We start from the raw sequence: 19,197 nt of genomic DNA on the forward strand, positions 1-19,197 counted from the left end.
TATAGTCTCGCTATTGTTATTTTACTGCTGCTCTTTAGTTACTTGTTACTTTTATTTATTTTTCTTATTCTTATTTTTTAAACTGCATTGTTGGTTAGGGGCTCGTAAGTAAGCATTTCACTGTAAGGTATGTTGTATTCGGCGCATGTGACTAATACCATTTGATATGTTTCTATAATGCTGTGTATTTTCAATGAGATAGTGAATGTAGAGAGTATGGGCTGCAGCCCGGTGCTGGGTACCCACCAAGACAAAGTCACTGGTATAAACAACTGCAACTGCTTCAAGCATGTCTCCGGAACCACACAACCCACAAAGCCCTGGCCTAACATCTCAGTATTCTCAGAAACACTTTCAATTTACACCAGCAGTAACAATGTTGTTATATTCTCTCTCTCTCTCTCTCTCTCTCTCTCTCTCTCTCTCTCTCTCTCTCTCTCTCTCTCTCTCTCTCTCTCTCTCTCTCTCTCTCTCTCTCTCTCTCTCTCTCTCTCTCTCTCTCTCTCTCTCTCTCTCTCTCTCTCTCTCTCTCTCTCTCTCTCTCTCTCTCTCTCTCTCTCTCTCTCTCTCTCTCTGTCTCTCTCTCTCTGTCTCTGTCTCTCTCTCTGTCTCTCTCTCTCTCTCCTGTTTTAATAACACTAAAGAAGGCAGTCGGTGAGCAAAACAACAACAGATGTCTCTCGGGTAAAGGAAAGAAAGGGAGGACAGAAAGAGAGAAAAGAGAGGGAGAGATGCCAAAGTGCACAATAGTCACTCCAGCAGTCTTTCATTTTGGATTTATATCACGCCGCTATAATCAACCAGAATAGTTTTCTTTGGGATCACGGCCGTCATGTCCTGTTAGGAGTAGGTCGGCCTATGAGACTTGAGGTGCACAAACATTCTAAAACTGCAGCTTTTATTAATAAGAAATAGAACCTAGAACACACTTAGTAACACGATGGGTTTGGGTGCGTGGCTCTTTTCAACTGTCCAAAGGATTAAATGTGTTATATCCTCTGCCTTGGCATAGCCAGCCTCCAAACCAGATGTTTTCATACCCAAGCACTGCTGCCACAGCTGGGGAAAGCTAACCACTGACTACTGGTGTGTCTTCAATCAAGTGGCATAGGGTGAATGTCAATAGTACTTATTTGATTCCTCGTGTCCTCTCTCTTCGCCTCCTTCTCAAAACACATTGGAGGAGGTCAGAGGGGAGGAGGTGAGGAGATAGGAAACGAGGAATCAAATGCCACAGGGCACTGTGTGGGTCATTCTAATCTGCCATGGATTGTCATGGTTTCCCAAGGAAGATAGACGGTGAACGTGGTTCAGAAATAAGAACTAATCTACAACGGCGATTGCAGGAGATCAAATATGTCATTTGTGGAGTCATAAGCACCGCTACATGCAAACGACACCGATTGGATACACAACAGGAACACACACAGATGCCTGAGTCATTGATACACCCATTCTTGCGCTGACGCTGTGATAAGCACTTATAGCAAAAAAACCATTTGGCATTTTATGGGCTACTTTCAAGTAGTTTTTATTCCGCAGTTTGGGTCTAAATTGAAAAGCACACATATTTCGGCTAGAGCTCTGGTAGTAACCAAAACAGTATCCTCAACCGCAAATGTTAAATTACAAAGCTGGTAGTGATTGTGACTGTTTGAATGTCAGAGGGTTCTTTGTTTTAGCCCATTGGCAATACAGCTCTGCACAGAATCAGCCCAGTACTGTAGCTATTAGTGGTGGGCAGCGTCCCAATTTGGGGAATATTTTGGGCCTTTGTCTCACAGACTAACTCCTGGGCCTTTGTCTCACAGACTAACTCCTGGGCCTTTGTCTCACAGACTAACTCCTGGGCCTTTGTCTCACAGACTAACTCCTGGGCCTTTGTCTCACAGACTAACTCCTGGGCCTTTGTCTCACAGACTAACTCCTGGGCCTTTGTCTCACAGACTAACTCCTGGGCCTTTGTCTCACAGACTAACTCCTGGGCCTTTGTCTCACAGACTAACTCCTGGGCCTTTGTCTCACAGACTAACTCCTGGGCCTTTGTCTCACAGACTAACTCCTGGGCCTTTGTCTCACAGACTAACTCCTGGGCCTTTCCTTTGTCTCACAGACTAACTCCTGGGCCTTTGTCTCACAGACTAACTCCTGGGCCTTTGTCTCACAGACTAACTCCTGGGCCTTTGTCTCACAGACTAACTCCTGGGCCTTGTCTCACAGACTAACTCCTGGGCCTTTGTCTCACAGACTAACTCCTGGGCCTTTGTCTCACAGACTAACTCCTGGGCCTTTGTCTCACAGACTAACTCCTGGGCCTTTGTCTCACAGACTAACTCCTGGGCCTTTGTCTCACAGACTAACTCCTGGGCCTTTGTCTCACAGACTAACTCCTGGGCCTTTGTCTCACAGACTAACTCCTGGGCCTTTGTCTCACAGACTAACTCCTGGGCCTTTGTCTCACAGACTAACTCCGATTCAGCAAAATGGTCTGATCAAGTGGTAGAATACTGGGTTTCATTAAAGAAACGAGTGCAGACGTATAGCGAAAGATCCCAACCCTACTTTATTTCTCATCCCTTTGCTTCTTCTTTCACTGTACTTCCAAGAAGAAACAAGGAGAATTATGTTTCAGTTCTGTGTCTTAAGTCTTTTACATAATACAGTCCCGTTTGAAAATGCTTTTTTAGGAGTTTGCATGAAATGTAATGTCGTTCCTGGTGATTTTGAGAGAGCGAATGGGGTGCTAACGTTGGACACATTAAAGCAAGACGGTCTTGAAGGTCGATCCCATTGTGTTTATTTGTACTGTTATGTCACAGAATACCCCTCCCGTCACTCACACACACACGCACGCACGCACGCACACACACACACACGCACACACACACGCACACACACACGCACACACCTCGTTACCCAGCAGTCAGCAGTCTCCACTTAACTGATAATGCCTGAGAAGTCTCGGGCCGGCAAACCGTGCCGATATATCCTCCAAACACCGGCTTCGAGGGCATTATCACTTTTATACAAAAGGTTACTGTCACGTTCTGACCAGTAAAGGGGTTATTTGTTATTGTAGTTTGGTCAGGACGTGGCAGGGGGTGTTTGTTTTATGTGGTTCAGGGTTTGTTGGGATATGTGTTTATGTAGAAGGGTGTTTGTTTAGAGTGTTCCGAGGTTTTGGTTAATGTTCTGTTAGTATATTTCTATGTTCTAGTCTAGTCTTTCTATTTCTATGTTTAGTTGATGGGGTTGACCTTCAATTGGAAGCAGCTGCTCTTCATTGCTTCTAATTGAAGGTCTTATTTAAGAGGGGTGTTTTTGTCATGGGATTTGTGGGAAGTTGTTTTTGCACTGCTGTGTGTAGCCTGCATTACTGTTCGTTCGGTTTCTTGTTTTGTTTATTTAGTGTTCAATAAAAGTTTAAAATGAGCACTCAACCCGCTGCGCCTTGGTCCACTTCATACGACGGCCGTTACAGTTACCAACATATTCAAATAATGATTTACATATTGAATTAAAAAAGTTATTTTGATAAATGTATTAATATTATCTCACCTTTCCACAAGATATAGTCCCGACAGAAATCTAGGGTTAGGGTTGCTACCCAAGCCGGCTGGTCGTTTGTTCTATTTGTTCGGTTGCCATAGACGCGACCCAGTCGTTCAGTCTTTTTGTTCTGTATCTCCCGTTTCTTTTAGAATAACATTTTGTTTTCAACAGCGGAGATTTGAATAAACCTTGCTGTCTGTCTCTCCGATGCGAGATGCTTTGTACAGTATAGTAGAGATTAAGTGTATAAATTGCCTGGCTGAGCTGATGAGACAGTCCATTGCGCTGTCAGATGGAACAGAGTAAATAGGCATTTTAATGTCATAGATTTAGCCGGTGGTAACTTGTGGAATAGACACCGGCTGGAATGCGGTTTCAACCAATCAGCATTCAGGATTAGACCCACCCGTTGTATAAAGAACAATAATATACAGCGTTACAGCAAACTCCAAATACAGAACCACTCCCCACCACATGAACGCACACAGACACACACAAGGAGTTCTCTGACAACTGGTTTGTAAGGTGTTTGTGTTCTGTCGTCAGTTACAGATTTGGCCAACTAGTTGGGGGGCACATTTCAGGGTGAACGAGCGCTTTCAGCAATTAGTCCTGTATCCTTCACTAAGGCCTTTCTAAAGCAATGTTACTGGCACCAAGCAACAGAAACACTATATTGACCAGCCCTCCCCAGGGCTGCCTGTAGGTGTAGTTCAACCATTGTTACAGCGTTCTCCATCTAAAAAGAGTCTGATCATGCCCTAATTTAGATAAATTGCATCTACTTTACTTAGGGGCTCACTTCTCTCTCTCTCTCTCTCTCTCTCTCTGTCTCTCTCTCTTTGAACCAGTCAGCTTAGATTTTTTCTCCCTCTCTCGCTCGCTCCCACAATTCGTGTTGAGTTCCCTGAAACCAGCTGTGTAATTTCTGAGCGGGCCAAGAATGGGCTGGTGTAATGAGAACCACCTGGGTCTGTGGAGCGGAGGGGAGCCGGAGCTGGGCCGGCCGGTGCCACCTCTCTCTGGTCTGGTTCTCTCTGGGCCCTGATAGGGGCTGGATGGATGGAGGGGCCAGATGCACCAGACTGGGTCACAGAGTGGCTGGGGGAGTGTGTGTGTGTGTGTGGAGGGGGGTGGGGGGGTGGCGGGGGGGGGGGTGGGACTACTTGTCTAGATGCCCTTGACCTAGGTTGAAATGGGAGTGGGTGGCTTGGGGAATGTACCAGGTCAGAGTGTGTGAGTGCAGTGTGTGTGTGGGGAGGGGGGACTACTTGTCTAGATGCCCTGGGTCACAGAGTGGGTGGGATTGTGTGTGTACAGTATGGGTCACAGACTGTGTGTGTGTGTGTTGGGGGAGGGGGGGTTGAAGTGTGTGTACTTATCTAGGGTAGAGGTATTCTGAGTTTATGGAACTGCAGGGTAATGTGCCCCCCCCCCCCCCCCCCCCCCCCCCCCCCCCCCCCCCCCGTACCCAGTGAAAGTTGTGCCCCTGTCATCGTACAATAACTTTTCAGATTTAAGAACATAACCTAAGAATGCTGCCAGCACAAACTTTACAGCCCGGCTACAGAATGACACAATCATGTATATGAAGCACAGGGGTGGCAGCATCATGTTGTGGGGGTGCTTTGCTGCAGGAGGGACTGGTGCACTTCACAAAATAGATGGCATCATGATGGAGGAAAATTATGGGGATATATTGAAGCAACATCTCAAGGCATCAGTCAGGAAGTTAAAGCTTGGTCGCAAATGGGTTTTCCAAATGGATAATGACCCCAAGCATACTTCCAAAGTTGTGGCAAAATGGCTTAAGGACAACAAAGTCAAGGTATTGGAGGGGCCATCACAACGCCCTGACCTCAATCCCATAGAAAATTTGTGGGCAGAACTGAAAAAGCATATGCGAGCAAGGATGTCTACAAACCTGACTCAGTTACACCAGCTCTGTCAGGAGGAATGGGATATCATAAGGTGAATGCACCAATTTGTAAGTCGCTCTGGATAAGAGCGTCTGCTAAATGACGTAAATGTAATGTAAAATGTAAGATTCACCCAATTTATTGTGGGAAGCTTGTGGAAGGCTACCCGAAACGTTTGACCCAAGTTAAACAATTTAAAGGCAATGCTACCAAATACTAATTGAGTGTATGTAAACTTCTGACCCTCTGGGAATGTGATGAAAGAAATAAAAGATGAAAGAAATCATTCTCTACTATTATTCTGACATGTCACATTCTTAAAATAAAGTGGTGATCCTAACTGACCTTAGACAGGGAATTTTTACTAGGATTAAATGTCAGGAATTGTGAAAAACTGAGTTTATATGTATTTGGCTAATGTGTATGTAAACTTCTGACTTCAACTGTACATAAGTATTCAACCCCCTAAGTCAAAACATGTTACAATCACCTTTGGCTGCGATTACACCTGTGGGTCTTTCTGGGTAAGTCTCTAAGAGCTTTCCATACCTGGATTGTGCAACATTTGCGCATTATTCTTAAAAAAAGCTCTGTCAAATTGGTTGTTGATCATTGTTAGACAACCATTTTCTGGTCTTGCCATAGATTTTAAGTCAAAACTGTAACTCTTAAAACACTGTAAAATTGGTTGTTGATCATTGCTAGATGATGATTTGTCAGGTTTTGCCATATATTTTCAAGCATATTTAAAACTAACTTGGCTACTCAGGAACAGTCCCTGTCTTCTTGGTAAGCAATTCCAGTGTAGATTTGGCCTTGTGTTTTACGTTATTGTCCTGCTGAAAGGTGAATTAATTTCCCAATGTTTGGTGGAAAGCAGACTGAACCAGGTTTCCTCTAGGATTTTGCCTGTGCTCAGCTGCATTTAGTTTATTTTTATCCTGAAAATCTCCCCAGTCCTTAATGATTACAAGCATACCCATAACATCACTACTTATTTAGGCTTGCCATAACAAGGGGGTTGATTACTTATTGACTCAGGACATTTCAGCTTTTCATTTTTAATTAATTTAATTAATTCCCCTTTGACATTATGGGGTATTGTGTGTAGGCCAGTGACCAAAAAATCTGAATTTAATCCATTTTAAATTCAGGCTGTAACACAGCAAAATATGGAAAAAGTCAACGGCTGTGAATACTTTCTGAAGGTACTGTAATATTAGTCTATTTCTTAACTCATGAAACCACAAATCCTTAGTTATTTAGGGAATACCTTTTGGCTCAGGAGCACCCCAGACCCAGGGGCAATAGCCTGTTTAAAGATAAAAAACAACAAGAGATACCACTGAGCATATTATATCATTCCTTGACAACCTTCATTTACTTCTCTATAAGTTAAGCCCAAATACTTCCAAATACGTTACATAACGTCTTGGGTGAATACCAAGTTCAACTCCACTCCTTTAAACACAAAACACAAAACTCCCATGGCATGACAACATCCCAACTGCTATTCCCGTTCAAAAATCCTCCGTAAAGTTGTTGGCGGGTGGAGCGGGCCTGAGTGTCTGATGCCGGGGCCAGATGAAATACACCATGATCTACAGCCTCCAGCAGATGTCAAACACATTGTTGTGTGTTGTCTGGAGCGAAGAGGCAGACGGTGCACATGTTTTATCAGAGGGCCCTTTAATCTTAAAGGTGCACCGTCCACTGACAACTCCCAGTGCTGCTTTTCATAGGAATTCCTCTCCCTTTCTTTTATTTGATAGAGAGAAAGATAGAGGGGAGAGAAAAGAGAGAGCGAGCGAGAGAGAGGGAGGGAGAAATAATTCTTCACCCTTTCAACTTGACACAAGTAATCTCTTCCACAAGAAATACCATTGCTTTCATGGTCGGATTGTAACTTACCCGCTGTGACGCCGGATACGACCAAAGCCAACGGACGGACACTTGACACTCACTCTGACAAATGCAATCGGCTCAGTCTTTGAGACTTGGATTTCTTGATTTTATTTTGGGGTATTTTTATCCCCAAGACAATTTTTTGAGGGGTAATCTTATTGGTCACAGTCAGAGCCTCAGTGTTCCTTTGCAGCTAAGTGATTACACATGAAGATGTTATGCGGATTTGCTGTGATTCAAAATCATCCAGTATACAGATGTCCAATGTGTGTTACTTTTTTGAATGATGTACGTGGGTTGCCTTTAGATTTCAACGAAAGGTGATGTATTGAAACTACATGAAAACATTTCACATTATGTTTTAGTAGACACTCTCTTTAGGTTTACTCACAGTAGTGAGTGCATACATTTGACATACTTTTTCACATTGGTCCCCCATGGGAATTGAACCCACAGCCTTGGCATTGCAAGTGCCACGCTCTTCCAACTGAGCCACACCTCCCCTGAAAAAACAGATGCACACGCACCCACAGCACACTTTCTCACCTGGCGTAGCTGTCCCCGGGTGGGATGAGCTCCTGGAAGAGCTGGAACTGGTAGAGGTAGAGAACCACCAGGTGTCCAGCACTGAAGATGGCCATGAGGACACACAGACAGCTGAAAATGAGCGGGTGGAAGGTCCGACAGAAGGACCACCAGGTACACAGGCCCAGGAAGGTGAAGAAGTACACCGCAGAGGTCAGGGAGGGCAGCATGATGCCTGGAACAGCACAGAAGCAGAGGGGGACATAGTGGCTGATAGAACATCACCAGTGAGACTGGATGGAGCCGTTTGCATTGTATTTCCTAGTATTGACTTTACGTTGTTGTCCGATCGCATCTCTGATTTTTACATTTCACACCAGAGAATGAAAAATATGTCACCATTCTAGGTAAGGAAGTTTTACATTCAGTAAGGCTTTGGGAAACAAGGTTCATCCTAACCATTAATATGTGTATTGTCTCATGCAAATGTTTAATATTGAATACTGAATGTTTCTAGGAATGATTCATTCAAGTCAATTCAAGCAAATTAGAAATTGAGTAACTGCACTGCTCTGTTGATACGTTTGGGATTGTCAGTCATTCGTTTGAGTGAGGGCACTTACCTGTAAGACCCAGTAATATGGTGACCACTACTTTCCCTGCAGTGGTAATAAGATTCCCAATGATCTCCTTGACTTTGGACGCCACCGCCGCTATCTGACGAAGGATCATCATCTTGGTGCTCTCCTCCTCTTCTTCACCTTCCCCTTCTTCCCCCTCTCCTGTCTCCTCCACCTCGTCCCCAGTCATCTCTCCATCCCCGTGTTCAAAGTCCTCCTCGAATACCAGGTCGTCCTCCTCCAAGTCCACCTCCTCCCTTTTCTCCTCCTCCTCCTCCCTTTTCTCCTCCTCCTCCTCTTCTTCCTCCTCCTCGTCTTCCTTCTTTTCCTGGGGAAAGAAGACGAATACAATGAGTATCAACACAGAAATGAATCTCCTGTACACCCTGCTCCACTGAGTAGCCCTGCTTTGCTGAGAGAAATCAATCCAATAGACTGTGAAGACATAGTATTGGATGAAGTCATTGTATTGCCAATATGTCTGATAGTTTGAGTGTTTCTATGTAGAGACAACAGAGCTGAGCTAAAAACCCTGTCAAGCATTTGATGCAGAACCATGTTGCAGTGAAGCTGCTGATAGAGGTTTTAAGGAGGGTCCGAGGAGTTACGTCCCATTGTAATGATTAATGAGAGGGGTTAGAGGAGAGATTACAGGTCTGTTTGACAGTGACATACAGCAGGACCGTACTCCAGCCATTTTAACTAGCTGTCTCTTTTTAAGGCATCAAACGACTCAACAAGTCTAACGACGGCCTCCAATTCAGCAAACCTGCACTTTACACTAAACATCAGCCAGTGTGTGTTTTGATTTAAATAGCAATTATACTGTTGGCTATTAGAAGACTGCTGTCATGCAAACCAGGAAAAAGGCATAAGGATTGTAAATGGTTAGCTAGCATTCTGGTTTACATTAGCCATGAGCTATAGTGTACGTCTCATTGCATTTAATAAAGGTCAGAAAATAACATTGGTTCATAGCAGGCCATATGGTGAAGGTAACAAAGGGAAAAAGCTAAACAGATTGTTATGTGTATTCATAACATAAATCCCAGGAAAATAATAGATGTTGACCTTGCGTCATTGCTGGTATCTTCTGTACTATATTGTAGATGTTGCTCTCCTTCTTTCATTTATAAATAATATATATGTCAACAGGTGCATTTGAAATGTACATAAAGACTAATTATTAGCCTGTTTGTCTGTGCATTAGATTATAAAGTGACATGCGTTAGGCGAAAGACTCTCCTAACGAGGTTAGGGGAACATAAATGAATCTACTGGGACATAACAGGATGGATGAGCATTAAGAGAAATTAGATTAGGTGTGGGGCGCTGGAGACGAGACAGAATGTGGGCTTCACCTCAAAAGCAGCAGTCAGACTAGCTGACTCCGAACTGTGCTAGACGCTCAACATCGGTTAACCTATGTTTTCATCATGTACTTCATGTACTTCAAATGTCCGTTGTTAATTCAATTTAGACACAAGGACATTTAGAAACACTTTAGATAAAGTGTTTAAAATATATACATGTTAGTTACATAGTAGTTACAACTGCGATAGGCCTACCTGTTTGTGACTTTGTAACAATGTGTATTTACACCATAATTATACCTAGCCTACTTATATAAATACATAGGTTTTAGGATACTTTTCAACACTGGAAAGGACCACAAGGTAGCAGACAAAGGACAAACGTATACCATTTATGTCACAAGAAGCAACATTTTACACAACCGTAAAAAAACTAAAGCAGTGGTATAAAATGAAACGGTGATGGAGGTTCAAATTGAACGCACCTGTTCTTTTACATACTTTGCACAAAAGATGTATCAAGTAACATTGTGGATATTGTTCTAACAAAATACGTGTGATATGCACTCAAGTCATAACAATCATTTCATTTATACAGCAGGCTTTGATAGCTACATCTAGAGGCATTAATCATAGGTTCACTGTCCAATGTATCACTCCAAATAAACAATAAAAAGAAGCCATAACTATGAGGAAATCCAATTATGCTCGTCCGGAAGGGAAACAAAAGCAATATGAAGGCTTCTGGGCATAGACATGTTATTTCTGGATTGGCAAAATGGCCAAAAATGGTACGTTACCACAAAAAAGGAAATTCAAAGGACCCCGGATTGGAATAGTTCAACGTTTGATATTTATCATAATAAATACAATTTGAAGGAAAAACTAAGAAAGGTTTTGCTTCAGAAACAGACATCACTAATTAGATAAAAAAAAGCTCAGATTTCTGAACACAGAAAAAGCTAACTATTGCTAAAAAAACTAAACTGTTCTTCAGAAAAAAAGCCTTGTCACATGGGTACATGTGGTCATCTGAGATGAATTGGCATCATTTCCTGAAAACATTATTCTCTCATGGTTCATATAGACACATAGTAGTCCAACGTGTGAGATGAAAGACTCTTTGGGGAACTCGAGACCCTTGTTCAGTCACTGTTGCTGTGGTGGGAACCTCAACCTGGACCATGGTTAAACCATATCTAAACCAGGTTGATCCTGTCAACAGCACACTCTGATTTAATATCTACACTGCACTCAGCAATTACAGAACTGAAATAAAAAAACATTAGTGTAGCCTAATCACTTGTTTATTTGAAAGGGGCCTACATGGTAAAAAAATGAAATCTGCCTACTTATTTCCCCTACTCTATATTTATTATACCACCACAATGAATGAGCGCTCTGTGCGATCACTCGCCGCCCTATCGCAAAATCTCCACAGAGTAACACATTCAAGTCTTTCTCGCTAGAGCCTGAGAGAAAATACCAAAGCCAGTAATCTGCTCACTATCGGCCGTGGCATATCGTAATTGATCAAACAAGTTGCGTTTGATGAAGCCCGGTTTATTTAACCGCGGCAAATGCTCCCATGTGGCCGTCGGGTGGCTGCGCCAATGCAGCTTGCAGCTGGGAGTTCAAACCCCAATGCTCAACAGAGGAGGCAGCGAAATAACCAACGGCTCCCTAATGAACCTCCTGAGGGATCAGATTCCACATCATCCTCCCGGCTCTCACAAACAGGCTCTCAGTCTGTCCACAGGCCGCACCTACTGAAACATACCATATCACTAACACACTGTGAGATGATGGCGGTGGTGGCTGGAGTCAGTGGGGTTTATTGTAGCCAGTCTAGACGTCAGCACCTCCCCTGGTAGGTCTACTGCTGGTTCACTGTACAGTATTATAACTAGTACATACTGCTGGTTCACTGTACAGTATTATGACTAGTACATACTGCCGGTTCACTGTACAGTATTATAACTAGTACATACTGCTGGTTCACTGTACAGTATTATAACTAGTACTGTACATACTGCCGGTTCACTGTACAGTATTATGACTAGTACATACTGCCGGTTCACTGTACAGTATTATGACTAGTACATTCTGCCGGTTCACTGTACAGTATCATGACTAGTACATTCTGCCGGTTCACTGTACAGTATTATAACTAGTACATACTGCCAGTTCACTGTACAGTATCATGACTAGTACATTCTGCCGGTTCACTGTACAGTATCATGACTAGTCATACTGCCGGTTCACTGTACAGTATTATAACTAGTACATACTGCCAGTTCACTGTACAGTATTATAACTAGTACATACTGCCGGTTCACTGTACAGTATTATAACTAGTACATACTGCCAGTTCACTGTACAGTATTATAACTAGTACATACTGCTGGTTCACTGTACCGTATTATAACTAGTACATACTGCCGGTTCACTGTACAGTATTATAACTAGTACATACTGCCGGTTCACTGTACAGTATTATAACTAGTACATACTGCTGGTTCACTGTACAGAATTATAACTAGTACATACTGCCGGTTCACTGTACAGTATTATGACTAGTACTGTACATACTTCCGGTTCACTGTACAGTATTATGACTAGTACATACTGCCGGTTCACTGTACAGTATTATAACTAGTACTGTACATACTTCCGGTTCACTGTACAGTATTATGACTAGTACATACTGCCGGTTCACTGTACAGCATTATAACTAGTACATACTGCCGGTTCACTGTACAGTATTATGACTAGTACATACTGCCGGTTCACTGTACAGTATTATAACTAGTACATACTGCCGGTTCACTGTACAGTATTATAACTAGTACTGTACATACTTCCGGTTCACTGTACAGTATTATGAGTAGTATGTACTATTCAGTATTATGACTTGTACATACTGCCGGTTCACTGTACAGTATTATGACTAGTACATACTGCCGGTTCACTGTACAGTATTATAACTAGTACATACTGCCGGTTCACTGTACAGTATTATAACTAGTACTGTACATACGTCCGGTTCACTGTACAGTATTATGAGTAGTATGTACTATTCAGTATTATGACTTGTACATACTGCCGGTTCACTGTACAGTATTATGACTAGTCATACTGCCGGTTCACTGTACAGTATTATGACTAGTACATACTGCCGGTTCACTGTACAGTATTATAACTAGTACATACTGCCGGTTCACTGTACAGTATTATAACTAGTACTGTACATACGTCCGGTTCACTGTACAGTATTATGAGTAGTATGTACTATTCAGTATTATGACTTGTACATACTGCCGGTTCACTGTACAGTATTATGACTAGTCATACTGCCGGTTCACTGTACAGTATTATGACTAGTACATACTGCCGGTTCACTGTACAGTATTATAACTAGTACATACTGCCGGTTCACTGTACAGTATTATAACTAGTACTGTACATACTTCCGGTTCACTGTACAGTATTATGAGTAGTATGTACTATTCAGTATTATGACTTGTACATACTGCCGGTTCACTGTACAGTATTATGACTAGTACATACTGCCGGTTCACTGTACAGTATTATAACTAGTACATACTGCCGGTTCACTGTACAGTATTATAACTAGTACTGTACATACGTCCGGTTCACTGTACAGTATTATGAGTAGTATGTACTATTCAGTATTATGACTTGTACATACTGCCGGTTCACTGTACAGTATTATGACTAGTCATACTGCCGGTTCACTGTACAGTATTATAACTAGTACATACTGCCAGTTCACTGTACAGTATTATAACTAGTACATACTGCCGGTTCACTGTACAGTATTATGACTAGTCATACTGCCGGTTCACTGTACAGTATTATAACTAGTACATACTGCCGGTTCACTGTACAGTATTATAACTAGTACTGTACATACTTCCTGTTCACTGTACAGTATTATGACTAGTACATACTGCCGGTTCACTGTACAGTATTATAACTAGTACATACTGCCGGTTCACTGTACAGTATTATGACTAGTCATACTGCCGGTTCACTGTACAGTATTATAACTAGTACATACTGCCGGTTCACTGTACAGTATTATAACTAGTACTGTACATACTTCCTGTTCACTGTACAGTATTATGACTAGTCATACTGCTGGTTCACTGTACAGTTTCATGACTAGTTGGATACTTGGTTGGTCATTGGTCAGCTTCTGTTTTCAACTGACCAAAAATATTGTCAGACTACTATTGCATACTACTACATCATCGCACTACATTACTTTTCTATCAAGCCTTGTACTTTTGCCACAAAAAATGAGGGTATTTGCTTTCACTAAGCCTTTAAGCGTGTGAAAAACTTAAGGGATATTGCGAGAAGTGGGCAGGCCTGTCGAGTGAAGCCACAAAGGCCGAATCCAATTCTATATCCCCAACCACAAGCTTCAGTTTAGTACCTTACAAATGACACATATAAAACCAAAGGGAAACACCACACCAAAGGCATTGCGAGCCATTCAGCTGTTCAGCCAGTTCCCTGTAAATTAGTCTATTGGTAAAGCCACAAATAACGAGATCAGACGTTGAGGCTTCTAAGGCTCCTATGAACAATAACATCCGGTGGTCCTGCTTGGCTCAGATGGTAAGACAGAGCTGCTAGCAATCGGTTTTCCTGTTTTACATCCATAGGCTTATTAACACTAAAGATTACAATTACATAATTTGTTTTACATTGTCTTTTATTGAGGAGTGGCTTCCATCTGGCCACGCTACCATAAAGGCCTGATTGGTGGAGCGCTGCAGAGATGGTTGTCCTTCTGGAAGGTTCTCCCATCTCCACAGAGGGACTCTCAGAGTGATCGTCGGGTTCTTGGTCCCCTCCCTCACCAAGGCCCTTCTCCCCATAGCTCAGTTTGGCGGGCGGCCAGCTCTAGGAAGAGTCTTGGTGGTTCCAAAGTTCTTCCATTTAAGAATTATGGAGGCCACTGTGTTCTTGGAGACCTTCAATGATGCAGAAATGCTTTGGTACCCTTCCCCAGATCTCTGCCTCGACAAAATCCTGTCTCGGAGCTGTACTGTAACAAAATGGGAAAAAATTCAAGGGTTCTGAATACTTTCCAAATGCACTGTATATATGAAACTCAAAATCACCATATTGGGTAAAGGTGCAGACCAAGAAGGCAGAATCACTTTCCTTAAATTTATCCACAATGGAAAGAAAATTGCCTTTATTAATGTGTATGCTCCAAATTAATATGATCCTACATTTTTTGATTCTATGAACAACATATTGTTAGAATTGACTGAATTCCATCTGATTATTGGGACAGATATAAATGTTATTTTGGACATGCGGGACAAATCTAATAAGACCAACTACAATCATCCACACGCAACCAAGGCTTTCCATTGTATACTCTGATTACAACCTCATTGATGCCTGGTGAGCACATAATCCTAAAGTAAAAGAGCACACTTTCTACTCAAACAGGCATAAACCATTCTCACAAATCGATTTCATACTATTATCTACACCTCTATTTTCTTTCTTCAGGCTAGGGTCTATTTTTCTCCACTTCCTGTCTGACTGACACGCCCAAAGTAAACTGCCTGTTACTCAGGCCCAGAAGCCAGGATATGCATATAATTGGTACCATTGGATAGAAAACACTTTGAAGTTTGTAGAAATGTTAAAATAATGTATGAGACTATAACACAATAGATATGCTAGGAGAAAATCCAAAGAAAAACCAAACAGAATTTTCTTTTTTTTGAGAGCCCATGCTCTTACAATGCAAAGTATAGGGGCAAATCCAAATCCAGCTCCCAGATTGCAATTCCAATGGTTTCCACTAGACTAACAGTCTTTTTCAAGGTTTCCGGCTTGTTTCTTCCCAAACGAGGAGGAATTATGAGTTTTAGTGCTGGGACTCAGAGTTGGAAATCAGTTTGTGCACGCGCGACGAAGAGGACGCGCATCTGCTAATATTGTTTTCCTATTGAACATACTTCTTTCTGTTAGAAATATTATAGTTTAATTACATTTTAGGTTATCTGAGGATTGAATAGAAACATATTTTGACTTGTTTTAACAAGGTTTAGTGGTAGTTTTTTGGATTCCTTTCTCTGCATGTTGAACGAGTGGATTACTCAAATCGATGGCACCAACTAAACTGACTTTTTGCGATATAAAGAAGGATTTTATCTAACAAAATGACACTACATGTTGTAGCTGGGACCCTTTGGATTGCAAATCAGAGGAAGATTTTCAAAAAGTAAGTGAATATTTAAATCGCTATTTGTGATTTTATGAAGCCTGTGCCAGTGGAAAAATATGTTGATGTGGGACGCCGTCCTCAAACAATCGCATGGCATGCTTTCACTGTAAAGCCTGTTGTAAATCGGACAGTGCAGTTAGATTAACAAGAATTTAAGCTTTCAACCGATATAAGACACTTGTATGTACCTAAATGTTTAATATCCCAAAATTTGATGATTCTTTATTTGAATTGCGCGCCCTCCAATTTCACCAGAAGTTATCGACAGGTGTCCCGCTAGCGCCTAGCCATAATTTAATCAGGAAAATAGAAATTTGACATACACTATATACAAATGTATGTGGATACCCCTTAAAATTAATGGATTCGGCTATTTCAGCCACACCCGTTGCTGACAGGTGTATAAAATCAAGCACACAGCCATGCAATCTCCATAGACAAACATTGCCAGTAGAATAGCCATACTGAAGAGCTCAGTGACATTCAATGTGGCACCGTCATAGGATGCCACCTTTCCAACAAGTCAGTATGTCAAATTTATGCCCTGCTAGAGCTGCCCCGATCAACTGTAAGTGCTGTCATTGTGAAGTGGAGCAACAAGGAGCAACGTCTAGGAGCAACAATGGAAGTGGTAGGCCACACAATCTCACAGAACGGGACCGCCGAGTGATGAAGCGGGTAATTAAAAATCATCTGTCCTCCATTGCAACACTCTGAGTTCCAAACTGCCTCTGGAAGCAACGTCAGCACTAGAACTTTCGTCGGGAGCTTCATGAAATGGGTTTCCATGGCCGAGCAGCCGCACACAAGCCTAAGATCACCATGCACAATGCCAAGCGTTGGCTGGAGTGGTGTAAAGCTCCCGCCAATGGACCCTGGAGCAGTGGAAACACATTCTCTGGAGTGATGAATCACGCTTCACTATCTGGCAGTTTGACAGACAAAAATGGGTTTGGGGGATGCCAGGAGAACACTACCTGCCCCAATGCATAGCGCCAACAAGTTTGGTGCAGGAGGAATAATGGTCTGGTGCTGTTTTTCATGGTTCTGGCTAGCCCCCTTCATTCGATGTGAAGGGAAATCTTAATGCTACAGCATACAATGACATTCTAGATGATTCTGTGCTTCCAACTTTATGGCAACAGTTTGAGGAAGACCCTTTCCTGTTTTAGCATGACAATGCCCCCGTGCACAAAGCGAGGTCCATAAAGAAATGGTTTGTCGAGATCGGTGTGGAAGAACTTGACTGGCCTGCACAGAGCCCTAACCTCAACCCCATCGAACACCTTTGGGATGACTTGGAATGCCGCATTAGTGCCCGACCTCACTAATGTTCTTGTGGATGAATGGAAGCAAGTCCCCGCAGAAATGTTCCAACATCTAGTGGAAAGCCTTCTCAGAAGAGTGGAGGCTGTTATAGCAGCAAAGGGGAGACCAACTCTATATTAATGCCCATGATTTTGGAATGAGATGTTCAACAAGCAGGTGTCCACATACTTTTGGTTATGTTGTGTATGAGCTTGTCTGACCACCATGCTTACTGCTGCCAACTTCACATTTTAGAATCTCCTAAAAGAGCTACAAGATGGCTTTTCGACATTCATTACTAAATAATCCTACATTCTGGGATCAATTTGAAATGTAACTAAATTATTTCATAATGATAAATACAAATTCAGTACATGACGGATTCTATGGGATGCCACCAAAGGTTTTGTTAAAAATAATGCAACTGCATTTGCATCTGGGTTGAATAAATTCCAATTAAAGAATATATCAGGCTATTGCATCCCCCAATAGTCCAAATGTGGAATGCGTACCCTTGCCGATATCATGGACAGAAATGGTGCAGCATTCCAAGATTGGAAAGATACATACACATTACCAGGCAACTTCTTTTTTTTCTATATTTACAACTTAGGTCAGCCCTTGGGAATCCCAACTACCAAACCATCCAATGATGGGATTTCTAAATAAATGATAAATGATGAGCTCCCGAAAGGACTGATCTCTATAATATATAAACGACTACTGGAAAGCTCATATTCTGGATGGAGACATGTTAGCTGGTTGGGGGAAGGGGATGGGATGGGAGAATAGGGGTGGAGGCCCACTTCATTTTTTGTTTTATTTTTCTGTTTATACTAAGGTTATTATTATTAACATTTTAAAATATGATCAAAATGATCAATAGTTTGTAGTTATGTACCTTTTGCTATGTTTTTCCAAATTTTGTCACAAAAAAAGACACCACTGGTCCACTGATCTATTGCGCTACATTGAGTATACAAAACATTAAGAACACCTTTTCTTTCCATGACAGACTGACCAGGTGAATCCAGGTGAAAGCTATGATCCCTTATTGATGTCACATGTTAAATCCTCTTCAGTCAGTGTAGATGAAGGGGAGGAGACAGGTTAAAGAAGGATTTTTAAGCTTTGAGACAATTGAGACATGGATTGTGTATCTGTGCCATTGAGAGGGTGAATGGGTAAGAGGGTGAATGGGCAAGACAAAAATCACCTTTAAACGGGGTATGGTAGTAGGTGCCAGATACACTGGTTTGTGTCAAGAACAACAACACTGCTGGGTTTTTCACACTCAACAGTTCCCTGTGTGTATGAAGAATGGTCATCCACCCAAAGGACATCCAGTCAACTTGACACAACTGTGGAAAGCATTGGAGTCCATGCCCCGACGAATTGAGTCTGTTCTGACGTCAAAAGGGGGGGAGTGCAACTCAATATTAGGAAGGTGTTCCTAATGTTTTGTACACTCAGTGTATTTGTATAACTTGATGTGATGAGTATTATCACATCAATAAAAATACCAGTATAATACATTTTTTATAAGCTTTAAAAAATGGCACCATTGCATGGACAGGGCAATGGGAAGGGGAATGCTTTAAAAGGCAATTAGACACATTATTTGGTATGGCCAATAATATTTTTCCTCAGCTACAACAAAATTGATCTTATCTAAAGTAAAGCCCTTGTCACATATAGTGCATTCAGAAAGTACTCAGAGCCATTGACTTTTTCCACATTTTGTTACGTTGCAGCATTATTCTAAAATG

General features: G+C 42.0%; 1 protein-coding gene across 2 annotated transcripts in view; it reads right to left on the minus strand.

The window, feature by feature from the left end:
* LOC115195579 (piezo-type mechanosensitive ion channel component 2) overlaps nucleotides 1-19,197 on the minus strand; it is a 160,145-nt gene that overhangs the window by 45,343 nt on the left and 95,605 nt on the right. For both annotated transcript variants that reach the window (XM_029755585.1, XM_029755586.1), the window contains exons 6-7: nucleotides 8,525-8,849; nucleotides 7,923-8,136 (exon numbers count right to left, since the gene is read on the minus strand). In XM_029755585.1, the coding sequence (XP_029611445.1) occupies nucleotides 7,923-8,136; nucleotides 8,525-8,849 (539 nt within the window). The remainder of the gene's footprint in view (nucleotides 1-7,922; nucleotides 8,137-8,524; nucleotides 8,850-19,197) is intronic.

The sequence above is a fragment of the Salmo trutta genome, chromosome 6 (genome assembly GCF_901001165.1).
Source record: "Salmo trutta chromosome 6, fSalTru1.1, whole genome shotgun sequence".
Taxonomy (NCBI): Eukaryota; Metazoa; Chordata; class Actinopteri; order Salmoniformes; family Salmonidae; genus Salmo; species Salmo trutta.